The sequence below is a fragment of the Carcharodon carcharias genome, chromosome 16 (genome assembly GCF_017639515.1).
Source record: "Carcharodon carcharias isolate sCarCar2 chromosome 16, sCarCar2.pri, whole genome shotgun sequence".
Taxonomy (NCBI): domain Eukaryota; kingdom Metazoa; phylum Chordata; class Chondrichthyes; order Lamniformes; family Lamnidae; genus Carcharodon; species Carcharodon carcharias.
The window spans coordinates 23,756,981-23,772,260 of NC_054482.1; the positions used below are offsets into that span (position 1 = coordinate 23,756,981).

Below are 15,280 nucleotides of genomic sequence, written 5' to 3' on the forward strand. Positions count from 1 at the left end.
TGCAGCTGATATCTGTTTACAAAGGCCTGTTCGTACCTTTATCACAACTCTATTAAATTCTATACCCCAGATATTGACTATCTGGACGACTAAATTAACATTTCCCAGTGAGTCATTTTCCCAACAGCTGTTGTATGGGCTATGATTGCTGCTAATGGAACTTAAATTTTCCTGCACCTTTGAAAGTGTTCAGAGAGGTGCATAGTCAGACAGGCACCATGAGAAGCTGCTACCTTTACTCAGATCTGCAAGCTATTTGCCAGTTATTTTCTCCTCAAAGACACCCTGCTCCTATTCATCAAAAGATACACAGAAACTCAATTCTGCTTGAAGGGAAACAGCAGTCCTCTAAATGTTCACATAATGCTAAATGTTTTGGAGAGATGCAGTTCGGCATAGGTGAGGATCTCTCTCTCAGTTATCCCTCTTTGCTGTTTTGTTATTTAAATCTCGGGATCTGGAACAACCTGGGGGCAGGACAGTTAAGGAGCATGGACAGTGGACTCTGAAAATGCACTCCCCATTCATGAGAAACAAAAACAGAATTACCTGGAAAACCTCAGCAGGTCTGGCAGCATCGGCGGAGAAGAAAAGAGTTGACGTCAACTCTTCTCTTCTCCACCGATGCTGCCAGACCTGCTGAGTTTTTCCAGGTAATTCTGTTTTTGTTTTGGATTTCCAGCATCCATAGTTTTTTGTTTTTAACCCCATTCATGAGGTCCTTGGAGTGGAATTTCACCATATAACTGCTAGAAAATCCCTACATAAAATATCCAATTCAAAGTTGTCTTGAGCAGCAATAAACTGTAAAAGACACAGGATCAAGGGAAGATAGAGACACACTAGCAATCTCCATATTTCTGCCTTTGCATCAATTAAGATATTAAGGCAAAACAGGTGACTGCCCTTCCTCTTTCAAGCCAATGATACAACTACATAAAAACGTATTTCAAAATCCTTCATGTCATTCAATGACTTTCTGAATGCAGAAAATTCCCTGAGGAAATATTGATTGAAGATTGATGGTCACAGCAGCTTATTGAAATCCAAAGCTAAATACCAGAACAGATAAGTTAGCTGTCACTTTTTTTTAAAACAACATTGTTCATTCAACAACATTGTGACATCAAGGCCGCATTTGAGCGTGACATCACGGAGTCCTAGCAAAACTGGAGTCAATGGGAATCAGGGGGAAAATACTCCACTGGTTGGAGTCATACCTAGCACAAAGGAAGATGATTGTGATTGTTGGAGGTCAGTCATCTCAGCTCCAGGACATCATTGCAGGAGTTCATCAGGGTCATGTCCCTCAGCCCACCCATCTTCAGCTGCTTCATCAATGACCTTCCTTCCATCATAGGGTCAGATGTGGGGATGTTTGCTGATGATTATACAAGTGGGGATGTTTGCTGATGATTATACAATTAGCACCATTGCGACTCCTCAGACACTGAAGCAGTCCATGTCCAAATTCAGCAAGACCTGTACAATATCCAGGCTTGGGCTGACAAGTGGCAAGTAACATTCGTGCCACACAAATGCCAGGCAATGACCATCTCCAACAAGAGAAAATCTAACCATCACCCCATGACATTCAATGGCATTACTATCACTGAATCCCCCACTATAAACATCTTGGAGATCACCATTGCCCAGAAACTGAACTGGACCAGTCATATAAATACTGTGGCTACAAGAGCAGGTCACAGGTTGGGAATCATGCAATGAGTAACTCACCTCGTGACTCCCTAAAGCCTGTCCACCATCTACAAGGCACATGTGTGATGGAATTCTTCCCACTTGTCTAGATGAGTGCAACAACACTCAAGAAGCTTGACACCATCCGGGACAAAGCAGCCCGCTTGACTGGCACCACATCCACAAACATTCACTCCCTCCACCACCGACGCACAGTAGCAGCAGTATGTATCATCTACAAGATGCACTGCAGGAATTCACCAAGCCTCCTTAGAGAGCGCCCTCCAAAACCATGACCACTACCATCTAGAAGGACAAGGGCAAAAGATATATGGGAACACCACCACCTGGAAGTTCCCCTCCAAGTCACTTACCATCCTGACTTGGAAATATATTGCCGTTCCTTCACTGTCGCTGATTCAAAATCCTGGAACTCCTTTCCTAAAAGCACTGTGGGTGTACCTACACCACATGGACTGCAGCAGTCCAAGAAGGCAGCTCACCACCACCTTCTCAAGGGCAACTAGGGATGGGCAATAAATGCTAGCCCAGCGAGCAAAGCCCACATCCCATGAATGAATAAAAAAAATATTAAAACTCAATAGGGAAATCTATACAAAAACTTGCATTGTCAGCGATTTCGCTGAGGAATACTGGTCAAGAGGTTATCCACTCCTGCTTGTAGAATATTAGCAGGTTGGGATCATAAAGCAAAGCAGTAGAAAGGAACCTACTCTCATTATTTTGCCCATTTCATTATGAACACTGTCACAGATGCTTTAAAGATGTTTCCTCAAAGTCACCCACAAACCATGTATTTGTATGTCTGTGTGCATTTTCTTACCCATGAAGTGAGAAATTCAATTTAAAATAATTCAGCAGCAAAACCTTTTTACTTAAAAAAGGGTTAGTTTCTTTCACTCTATTGCTCTGGAAACTACCGAAGATGAAGTTACTAACACATGCACACACAAGGATTAGTTAAAAATTAAGATAAAACAATACTTATAAACACAAATCAAGATTAGTCCATATTCAGTGCAGGCCTGATATGTTTTGTAGTCAAAGGGTTGTTTTGACTGAAGTGAAGGTCTTGAGGTTGTAGAGTCAGCTCTGCAGCTGTGAAGGCTTCCACTGTCAAATTGCTGGAGGTTGCTTTAACAGGTGAGCTTAGTAGTGGAACCAAGATTAACAGGGAGTAGATAAGTTCCTTACTTCTGTTCTGAAGGTTTAGACGTCTACTTAATTAAAGCAGACGAGTAGCTGCTTTTAGATGCCTTTCTCTAACTCTCCCTGGGATGAAGCCTTTGTTCCCCCAAGATGGTTCTCTGTGGATCTGCTGCTTTCTACCCTTTTTTCAATGCTTTTTGCAGGTGAGGCAAGATGGCCACTGTTATCATGTGACTTGTATTAGACTACTGAGCCACTTTCCATATAAGGCAAGTTGTGATTCCATTACAGCTATCTAAAGATAAAAACAAAAAACTGCGGATGCTGGAAATCCAAAACAAAAACCGAATTACCTGGAAAAACTCAGCAGGTCTGGCAGCATCGGCGGAGAAGAAAAGAGTCTCCTTACGCCCAAGAGGATCAAGGTTTTTCACACCTACAGTGGCTTATCAGCTACTGTCTTTGTGTTTGGAGGAATGCCATCAAGTCCATGAGTTTCTGTTTACTCTTTTGGAATACTCATTGGATTTTAGATGTACATAACTGAGGAATGCATTCTTGTCTCCTGAGGTAGGAGAAAGAGGATTGAAATCAATTCTCTCTGGTAGCCTGGAGTAATTTTGAGAACAATCTTTAAACTCAGCTCAAGATTTTTTAAAATCAAGGGATTTTGCTTGGACAAATTAAATACCTCTTCCTAGAGTAAGCCTTTAGAAGGGGTGTCAAGGCCTTCGAGTTGGTGCGGAGGCAATTTACCAGAATAATACCAGAGATGAGGAATTTCAGTAATGTGAAGAGAAAAGGGAAACTGAGGCTGTTCTCCAGGGAGTGGAAAAGGTAAGGCAGAGATTCAAATTATGTGTTCAAAAGTTAGGATGGGGTTTGAATAAATATGGAGAAACTTTTCTGACAGAGGACACAGATTTAAGATAATTGGCAATAGAAGCTTTTATGTTTTTGGTTATCAGGTTCGCTTTGTCCTGCTAATGATTGCCAAGTCCTTGATATTAACACATTAGTCGGTGCTTGAGATAATACAGGCAGGAAGACCGATTGACTGAACAAACACTAGTGGTTTATTGGAACTAAGAACAGTGCACTAACACCGTGCATGCTTCTTCAAACACCTCCAGCTCTAGACTTAGCATTCTGCAGGGATCATTCCCTCCGGGACACCCTGGTCCACTCCTCCATCACCCCCTACACCTCAACCCCCTCCCACGGCACATCCCCATTCAATCGCAGAAGGTGCAACACCTGCCCCTTTACTTCCCCTTTACACCGCCCAAGGGCCCAAACACTCCTTTCAAGTGAAGCAGCATTTCACTTGCACTTCCCTCAATTTAGTCTATTGCATTCGCTGCTCCCAATGCAGTTTCCTATACATTGGAGAGACCAAACGCAGACAGGGTGACCGCTTTGTGGAACACCTTCGGTCTGTCAGTAAGTATGACCCAGACCTCCCTACCACTTGCCATTTCAACAGTCCACCCTGCTCTCATGCCCACATGTCCATCCTTGGCCTGCTGCATTGTTCCAGTGAAGCTCAACGCAAACTGGAGGAACAGCACCTCATCTTCCGACTAGGCACTTTACAGCCTTCCGGACTGAATATCGAGTTCAACAATTTTAGATCGTGACCTCTCTCCTCCATCCCCACCCCCTTTCCGATCCCCCTTTATTCCCAATAATTTATATAGATTTTTCTTTTCCCACCTATTTCCATTATTTTCAAATGTATTTCCATCCATTGTTTTATCTCTACCTTTTAGCCTCTTTCGATCCTTTCCCCCACCCCACCCCACTAGGGCTATCTGTACCTTGCTTGTTCTGCTTTCTACCCTTAATGTCACCTATTAGCACATTCCTTAGATAATATCACCACCTTCAACACCTCTTTGCCCTTTTGTCTGTGACATCTTTTGGCTATCTCCACCAATCACTGGCCCTCTATCCAGCTCTACCTGTTCCACCCCGCCCCCCCCTTAAACCAGCTTATATTTCACCTCTTTTCTATTTTTCCTTAGTTCTGCTGAAGAGCCATATGGACTCAAAACGTTAATTGTGTTCCTCTCCACAGATGCTGTCAGACCTGCTGAGTTTTTCCAGGTTTTTTTATTTTTGTTCTAGACTTATTGTTACCCAAGAAGCCTGTGCTGTGTAGTGATTGGTCAATACAATCACATGGTCAACTAACTACATTCCCTTAAAGGTACATAGCACTCTACTTTACCACAGAAGCTTATGAGAGAAAACAGGAAAAATTATTTATGTCATGAGTCATTGTGATCTGGAATGTAGTTGAATGATGTAAACCAATTCAACAATACTACAAGGGCAATGGATATATCCTTGAAAAGGAAAATTTTGAAAGGCTAAAGGGAAAGCGATGGGGAGTAACTCTTTCAAATTGAAAACACAGGCACAAAGGGGCAAATGGTATCCTTATTTGCTATATGATTCCATGATCTTGGCTCCCTACATCTCTAACCTACTCCAGCCATACCTGCATACCCACCAGCTCAGGTCTATGTTCCTCTAATTCCAGCCCTGTAAATGTCCTCTCTCCTTGCCCACCGTCAACAGTCATGCTTTCACTCACCTTAACCCCACTTGCTGGAATTTCTTCACAAAACCACTTCACCATCCTCTCCTTTCCTTGAATTCCAGCTCTGAACAAGCTTTTGGTCACCTTTCTAGTCTTTTGTTCTCTGGGGTTTTGTTTTATTTAAGACCTCACTGAAGTACTTTGAAATATTCATCTACATTAAAGATACTGGGCTGGATTTTCAACTCCCAATGGAGGTGCAAATCAGGTCATAAAAAGCTGAACTCCATTCTTCTTAGCTGGCAAAACAAGTTTCCTGTTCCGTCCCAGGTCCACATCATTTTTGTGTGGCCTTTTGGCAGGTCAGGAGGGCCTCAGATGCAAAATGCACATGCACCTCTTTTGAGGTTCCCATTGAAAACCACATGAAAAGTGTATTTACTCCCACATACTATTTTCATGTAGTGTGTGTTTTGTAAGCTGGAAACATGCACCTTCTTGGAGAGGTCATGACCACAGGGAGAAGTCTGCTAACAAGTCTAGAACATTCTGAAAGGTAAGTGTAAAATGTTCTGACAGGTTCAGATGTCACTATTAGATGTTGTGTTGTAATGTAGATGTATTTTTAACGCAGTGATTCATCATAGCATTTGTCCTGCAAAGGCAGGCTGACCCTTACATTGACCAGTACTGAGTAATTGTTGCCATGCATTACAATGCCTATCCAATTGTGAAAAGTGCCTTAGCATATTAAAAATGTAACAAAAAAGTCCTGTCAGCCCCTGCTGTCATGTTTTGTACTGTAATTGAAATTGACTGGCAGCTCTGGCTGTTAAAAAAAACTGCTTTGAAGAAAATCTCTGCACCTGCTCCATTGATTGACAGGCATTCTGCTTTGAAATAAAAATGCAATTCCATTCTGTTCTGTCAGTTTCAGGCAATGTAGCTCAAAGCTTTTGTTATGTCAGCTGTGGCCATTATGAATGCTTGGCCGGGTCTCAAAAGCTACCAATGGCTTCAGCTCACCAGGTGGTCCATTGACCCAGAAATGATTGAAAATTTTCAGAGGCTTTAAAAACAGAATGTAACTTCCATGCGATTTCTTGTTTGTTTACAAACCACATGGACAGTTAGAGGATTAAAATTTATTTTTACACTGGAGTGGTTTTTATTTTCTTTCCAGTATCAGTGGTGGTGTGTTTGAATTAAAGGTTTTATTAGATTATTAGAGGTTTAATTTTTTCCACTGATTTTAAAATAATTCCCATTGCTCTTCCATAGCTCCTGAGGACAGTACATAGTGCATACTGGGTGAGTAGCTATGGAGGATACATGAGGAGGCATGGGTGTCTGAGGTGGCATAGGCATGGGTGGGGGTGAAGGGACAATCTGAGACATCACAGGGTGGCATTTGTGATCTGTGAGGACATGGGAGGGGGTGAGGGTTGGGGTTTAGAGAGCCTTCAAATAATGTTAGGAGCTGGGCTGCTGTGTAAAAATACCACGGTGAGCCTTCTAATCAACCCACCTCCTACCCAGACTCATGCACTCTATCAGGGCTCACAAAATGTGCTGTGAACTCAACCTCTGTGTGAAAGAACAAAAGTCCTGGGCAAAGTCACACCTAGGATGGGTGTGCATGAGCCCACACGAAAGTCTGGGCCATTATATTTATGTTGCTTATGTTGGGAAAACCCAACTGGAAAAGTAAACTCAAAGTTGTGTATGTGGACTTTCAAAAGAACCATGGATTAGGCTTGTTAGCAGAATTGAAGTCAAGAGTATAAAAGATGCAGTAGCAGCATAGATACTAAATTGGCTAAGGGATAGGAAAGAGTTGTGGCTGCTTTTCATTCTGGAGGGTGGTATACAGTGGAGCTCTCCGAAGATCAGTACAAGGATCACTGCTGCTTTGATATACATTAATCACTTGTACTTGGGGTCCAGGCCACAATGATGAAAATTGGAGATGGCATGAAATTTGGAAGTGGAGTAAAGGGTGAGGAAGATGGAAATTGGCTTCAGAAGGATGTAGTCAGGCTGGTGCGAGTGGGTGGGCACATGGCAGTTGAAATTTGACTAATAAGTGTGAGGGGATACATTTTGATAGGAAGAATGAGAGGGGTAACATATGCCAAATGGTACAATTTTAAAGGAGAAGCACAGTGACCTGGGGATGTTTTTCCATAATTTTGACGGTAGCAGAACAAGTTAACAAAGCAGTTGATAAAACATATGGAAACCTGGGCTTCATAAGTAAAGGCAGAGAGTAATGCTAAACCTGTATTAAATATTAGTTTGCCACCTACTGGTGTGTATTTCCAATTCTGGGCATTGCACTTTAGGAAGGTTGTGAAGGCTTTGAAGAGGATACAGGAGAGATTTATTGGAGGGGTTCCAGGAATAAAGAGATTACACTTAAACTGGAGAAGCTGGGGCTGGAGATGAACTGAAGAAAACAGGACTGTTCTCCTTAAGGGCTAAGGCAATATTTGATATTGATGCTTAAAATCATAATGAGCTTAGATAACTATTTTCAGCGACTGAGGGGTCAATAAACAGAGAGCACATATTTAAGGTGATTGGCAAAAGAACCAAAAGTGACATGGTGAAAAATTTTTTTACACAATAAATAGTTGGGGTCTGGTAAGGTAATGGGATGCTGGATACATATTCACTAGTAGCTTTCAAAGAGGAACAGGATAAATACTCAAAAGGGAAAAAAATTGCAGGGATATGAAGGAAAAAGCAAGGGACTGGAACTAAGCGAATTGCTTTTTGCTTTGCAAAATTGATGGGCCAAATGGTCTCCTTCTTTGCTGGACTGTTCTATGATTCAAAAAGAAGAACACAACATTAATATTTGGAGTTTCTGCTTTCTCCCTTTATTGAGGCAAGCTTATGGATATTTTGAGTGTGGAAATGGCAATTAAACTACAGTATATGACGTGGCTGCACTTGGTTGGAAGAAAAAAGTACATTCTTCAGAGGAGGAAATGAACATTCTGAGAATACTCTTTGTATTTCTGATTAATTTGATCCAGCAGCGAGTTACTCTTTTATGCATCTGCTAAAAACAACATTATGGTACATTGCAGTCAAGACAAGCAGTAAAACAGAACAAACTGAAAAGGTTTAATTTTCAGATACAGAGCAAAATAAAACAACCTTGGACCTCTACTATTGAAAGAGCAATGTAGTGAAAGAATCTCAGTATTCCCCACTCTATTAATCATCCATGAAATTCACAAGCTCTTTACAGAGCTCATGTTTTTGTTTGCTCAGCATTTGCCAACAGTCAACACAAATGGACTCAAGTTCAATTAGTGTAAATTGCACAATACAGTTTATTTTCAGTGCACAAACAACGGAGAGCTTTTCTGTATCAAAAAATTAACATTTGTGTTTGGATTGCAAGAGTGCATAGTATCTAATCAAACATGCAAGAATCAAGGTCCAAGAAATCCTCAATCTGTCAATCCTGGGCTTCTGGAAGCAGTGACTCAGACCATGTATTACAGGTGTTATGCCCAACTCAGAAAACCCAGACCATTAGCACAACCTGGCTATTAAATAGTTAGCACATTCAATTGTGACCTAGCCTCTAACCTAACTATCCTCACCTCCAAACACACACACAAGCCCATTCGAACATTAAACTTAGCAGCTGGAGTAGGAATACCAGTTGGACCTTCGTGCCTGCTCCACCATTCAATAAGATCGTGGTTAAGCTGGTCGTGGTCTCAATTCCCCTTTCCTCTGTGCAACCCATAACCTTTGACTGCCTTGTCCAACAAAAATCTATCTAACTCAACCTTGAATAAATTTAAAGACCCAGTCTCCACTGACATCTGGGGAAGAGAATTCCACACTGTAATAACTCTCTAAGAGAAAACATTCTCCTCATCTCTGTCCTAAAAGGGGGAACCTCTTATTTTTAAACGATGTCCCCTAGCTCTCGTTTCCCCCACAGGAGGAATTATCCTCCAGGTATCCACCTTTAAAAAGCCTCTCAGGATCTTATATGTTTCAATAAGATCGCCTCTCATTCGTCTAAACTCCAATGGTTTAGGGCCCAAACTGTCCATCCTTTCTTCATAAGATAAGCCCTTCATCCCAGGAATGAGTCAAGTGCGCCTTCTCTGAACTGCTTCCAAAGCAATTTTATCTTTTTTCAAATAAGGTGACCAAAACTGTACAGCGCTCCAGAAATGGTCTCACCAAGACCTTGTACAGCTGCAGTGAAACTTTCCCACTTTTATATTCCATTCCTCTTGCAATAAATGCCAACATTTCCTTTGCCTTCCTGATCACTTGCTGTACCTGCATACTAACTTTATGTGATTCATGTACCAGGACATCCAGATTCCTCTGTAGCACCAAGTTCTGCAATCTCTCTCCATTTAAATAGTATACTGCTTTTCTATTCTTCCTGCCAAAATGGAGATGTTCACTTACCCACATTATACCTCACTTGCAAAACTTTTGCCCACCCACTTAAGCTGTCTATATATCCCTTTGCAGACTATCTATCTCCTCTTGACAACTCATTTTCCTACATATCTTGGTGTCATCAGTAAATTTAGCTACCATACATTCGGTCCCTTCATCCAAGTCATTGATATAGATTGTAAATAGTCGAGGCCCCAGCACTGATCCCTGTGGCATTCCACCAGCAACAGCTTGCCAATCCAAAAAATACCCATCCCTACTCTCTGCTTCCTGTTGGCAAGCCAATCCTTCATTCATGCTAATATGTTACCTCCTACATCATGTGGCACTTTATCAAATGCCTTTTGGAAATCCAAATACATCACATCTACTGGTTTGCTTTATCTACCTTGAATGTTACTTCGTCAAAAAAACACGATTTCACTTTCAAAAAGCCATGTTGGCTCTGCCTAAACACATCGTGATTTTCTAAGTGCCCTGCTATAACCTTCTTAATAATGGATTCTAGCACTTTCCCCATGAGAGATGTTAGGCTAACTGGTCTACAGTTTCCTATTTTCTGCCTCCCTCCTATAAAGGTGTTCCATTAGCTATTTTCCAATTTGTTAGGACCCTTCCAGAATTTAAGGAATTTTGGAAGATTATAACCAATGCATCTACTATCTGTGCCACCACTTATTTTAAGATCCTAGGATGCAAGCCATCTGGTTCTGGGGACTTGTCAGTCTTTAGGTCTAATAGTTTTCCCAGCACCTTTGTCCTGATGATGGTGATTGTTTTAAGTTCCTCCCTCCCTTTCATATCTTGATTTTCAAAGACCTTTGGGAAGTTGTCAAAGTCTTCTACCATAAAGACTGACACAAAATACATGTTCAACACCTCTGCCATTTTTTTGCTCTCCATTATCAATTCTCCAGACTCATTTTCTTGAGGACCAACGCTAGCTTTAGTTAGTTTTTCCTATTCAAATACTTGTGGCAACTCTTGCTATCTGTTTTTATATTACTAGCTAGCTTTCTGCCTCTTAATTATCTTTTTAGTCATTCTTTGATGGTTCTTAAAATCCTCTGAACTACCACTAATCTTTGCAACTTTGTACATTCTTTCAAGTTAACACTATCCTTGACTTTCTTATTCAGCCATTGATGATGAATCCTTCTCAAAGAGTCTTTCTTTTTCACTGGAATAAATCTTTGCTGAAAGTTATTAAATATCTCTTTAAAAGTCTGCCACTGCAACTCTACTGTCCTACCTTTTAACCTAATTTCCCAGTTCACTGTAGGCAGCTGTCTTTGTACCCTCTCACAGTTACTTTTATTTAGGTTTAAAACACAAGTCATGGACCCACACTTTTTGCTTTCAAACTGAACCTGACATTCTATAACGTTGTGATTGCTGTCACTTAGTGGCTCCTTTGCTTCGAGATTACTGATTAACCCTGTCTCATTGCACAATACCTGGTCAAGGTTAGAATGCTCCCTGGTTGGCTCTAGAACATATTACTCTAAGAAACCGTCCCGAAAACACTATGAACGCCTTTTCTGGCTACCTTTGCCAATCTGATTCTCCCACTCTATATGTAGATTAAAGTCACCCATGATTATTTTGGTACCTTTCTTACATCTTAATTTATTACTTCCTGGATGCTCTGTCCTACAGTTTAACTACTGTCAGAGGGACTATAAACTACTCCCACTCTTAGCTTTACTATTTCTTAGCTCTATCCAAACTGATTCTATATCCTGATCATTCATGCCAAAATTCTATTTCAGGACTGATCTAATGCCATCCTTAATTAACAGAGCTATCCTGCACCTCCTCCTAGATTCCTGTAATTCTGATATGTCAAATACTGTTCAACGTTTAAGTCCCAGCCTTCGTCACCTTTCAATCATGTTCTGTAATGCCTGTCAGGTTGTACATATCTATCTCAATTTGTGCTAACAATTCATCCTTTTTGTTACAAATGCTGTGTGCATTCAGGTACAGGGCCTTAAACTCTTTTTTTGCATTTTTGTGATCTCTGATCTTATCTGCTGGTGCGCTCTTACGATTGTGTGTTCTATCCCTTTCTGCCACTCTCGGATAATCATTACCTAAATTACTGCCCTGTTCCATTACTTTACTGTTTCCTCTAATTTACTATATTTCCTCTCACATGATCCCTTCCCCACCATTTAGCTGAAAGCCCTCGCTAACGCACTAGTTAAAACAGTCACCAGAACAGCAGTCCCAGCATGGTTCAGGTGTAGACTGTCCCAACGGTACAGCTCCCACTTTCCCCAGTAGTGGTGCCAGCGCTGCATTAATCAAAACCAATTTCTCGCACACCAATCTTTGAGCCACCCATTCATCTCTCTAATCTTATTGACCCTATGCCAATTTGCTCATGGCTCAGTTAATAATAGAGATTATTACCTTTGAGGTTCTGCTTTTTAATTTAGCCCCCAGTTGCCATTACTCCATCAACAGAACCCCTTTCCTAGTCCTGCCTACATGGTTGATACCTACATGGATCATGATGATTGGATCTGCCCCCTCCCACTGCAAGTTCCTCTCCAGCTCAGCACATATGTCCCAAACCCTGGCACCAGGCAGGCAGCACAGCTGTCTGGGCTCTAACTCTATCAGTTGCAGAGACATGTGTCTATCCTCCTAACTATACTGTTCCCTACTACCACTACATTCCTGTTTACTACTTCTGCTTGAATGGCTTCCAGTACCATGGTGCCCTGGTCAGTTAGTTAATCCACCCTTGATCTCATCCAAACAAGCTGAAAGAATCTCAAACCTGTTGGACAATTGCAAGGGTTGAGGCTCCTGCACTCCTGCCTTCTGAGTCCCCTTATCTAGCTCACTTGCAATCACAACCTCTTGTCTCTGACCACTTACCAAATCAGAAGACCCTATCCTAAGCGGTGTGACCGCCTCCTGGTACCAGTATCCAGGTAACTTTACCCCTCCCGATGTATCGCAGTGTCTGTAGCTCAGCCTCCAGCTCCGTTACTCTGAGCCGAAGCTCCTCAAGCCGCAGATACTTACTGCAGACATTTTTGTCATGGATCACTCTGGTGTCCAGGATCCCCACATTCTGCAGTCACAACACATCACCTGCCCTGCCATCCCTAATGTGCTTTAATTAACTAATTATTTAATTTAATTAAATTATTTATTTTTTTAAAAAAAAAATTTATTTAGTGCCTCTCCTTACCACAATTTACTGTACCAATTTAAAGCTTAGTAACAGAATAGAACTTTACCAATTAAAATAAAATATTTAAAAATTTACATTTTTTTCTAATTTCCAGCTACTTACTCACTCTCCCGAATAGCAGTTATTCACCAACCAATCAACTTATGGCCTGCCTGTGATATCTCTGTTAACAGTTTTTTTTGAATAAAAACTCCCAGCTCTCACTGTTTTTTGTTAAAAGTCTCGCTGTTTTAACCTCTCTCTCCTGGAATCTCGCTGTTTTAATGTTTCTCTCCTGATGTCTCACTATTTTAACCTCTCTCTCCCGAAGCCTCGCTGTTTTAACTTCTCCCCAAGTCTCGCTGTTTTTATCCTGACCAATTGTACCACTTAGGGAAGACAGCACCATAGTGGGTAAGGTCACTGGACTGGTAATCCAGAGGCCCAGGAATAATGGTCTGCGGTCAAGGGTTCAAATCTAACTGAGGAATGTAAATTCAGTTAATAAAATCTGGAACTGAAAGCTAGTCTCAGTAATGGTGACCATGCAACTATCACCAATTGTCACAAAAACCCATCTGGTTCACCAATGTCCTTTAGGAAAGGAATTCTGGTATCCTTAGCTAGTCCGGCCTGCAAGTGACTTCAGATCCACAGCAATGTGGTTGACTCTTAACTGCCCTCTGAAATGGCCACTAAGTTCAAGGGCAATTAGGGATGGTCAACAAATGCTGGCTCTGACAGCGATGCCTATATCCCATGAAAGAAAAAAAACTTCCACTTAAACTGAGATAAGCTGAGCGCAGATCAACCTAGCCTCTTCCGACTTCTATGGTACAGTTACACTCCACATCAAGAATGCATCCTACGGCCAGAGAAAATAGGTTCATATCTAAGAACTTTTAAGCACAGATGCATCATCAAATATTTAGCCTTCATCACTACCCTAAAACATATTAGAATAAAATGACCTCGACTTACCGGTCATTATCCAGGTTCCTCAGTGACGGTAGTATCTGGCGGAAGCTGGTGTTACGATCAAGCTTCGGTTGGCTCTTCGTTCGTTTGATAGAGCCCTTTAATCGTTTGCTGAAAAAACCCTATAACAAAAGGAAAAACAAAATATAACTATTAGTTGCAGGTAAGTCAAAGCAAAGCTGATCTATGAAGGTCAAAATGAAGATTAGGAATGAACTAGATGAATAGTAGTCAAACATATTACAAGAACAAAATTAAAATAACCAACATGAATATTCTGCATTCAACCCTCCAGACATGAGGCCACTAACTTATTTATATTTCTCAAACACAAACTTTTAGAAATGATAAAAATTGCATATGCTGAAATAAGAAGTGATCCAATTAAAAATGATGAATAGTTATTACAATATATTCCAAAAAAATATTAAATGTATTTTACAAAGTAACAAAAACTGAACTGGAATAGCGATGCTGAGAGCAATCCTGAGTCAGAAATTATATGCAATTTAGACAAGTAACAAGAATTGGGTTGAGAAAAGAGACAGTACTTGTGTTATAATCACCAGAATTTCTCCTGGTGATTGCCTAAATATAAGAATGTGGATTTCTTTTTGTATTAGTTTTCCATCCTTACAAGATTCAGGCCCATATAAAGGTGTCCTTCACTTGTAGATTGAAGGGGTTGAATTGAAAACTTTGCATAGGAAGTATCTGGATCAGTGTTATTTGTGTGTGTGGTGGTTTCCAGTTTCAAGTGGATTCCAGGGAACCACCACCAACATCAAAACAGCAGCAAAACCTTCTCCAATGTCAGCAGAAAGTCCACACAGGCCAGTGATGGAAAATGCTACCTTGCTGACCTAGATGCACAGACATAGTATTCAGCACTAAGATAAAAGCAAAAAACTGCGGATGCTGGAAATCCAAAACAAAAATAAAAATACCTGGAAAAACTCAGCAGGTCTGACAGCATCTGCGGAGAGGAACACAGTTAACGTCTCGAGTCCATATGTTCTGTTGAAGAGTCATATGGACTCGAAACATTAACTGTATTCCTCTCCGCAGCTGCTGTCAGACCTGCTGAGATTTTCCAGGTATTTTTATTTTTGTATAGTATTCAGCATGCTGATTACTACAATGGTGACATGCTTCACAGAGTCAATTGTTTAAGTTTACCAATACTGGTGCAGGGAAGAAAAAGCTCCAGCTTGAATTCCTCATTGCCAGGAACTTGGGCG

General features: G+C 41.0%; 1 protein-coding gene across 5 annotated transcripts in view; it reads right to left on the reverse strand.

The window, feature by feature from the left end:
- rasal2 (RAS protein activator like 2) overlaps window positions 1–15,280 on the reverse strand; it is a 411,464-nt gene that overhangs the window by 94,723 nt on the left and 301,461 nt on the right. For all 5 annotated transcript variants that reach the window (XM_041208224.1, XM_041208220.1, XM_041208219.1 and 2 more), the window contains exon 5: window positions 14,043–14,161. In XM_041208224.1, the coding sequence (XP_041064158.1) occupies window positions 14,043–14,161 (119 nt within the window). The remainder of the gene's footprint in view (window positions 1–14,042; window positions 14,162–15,280) is intronic.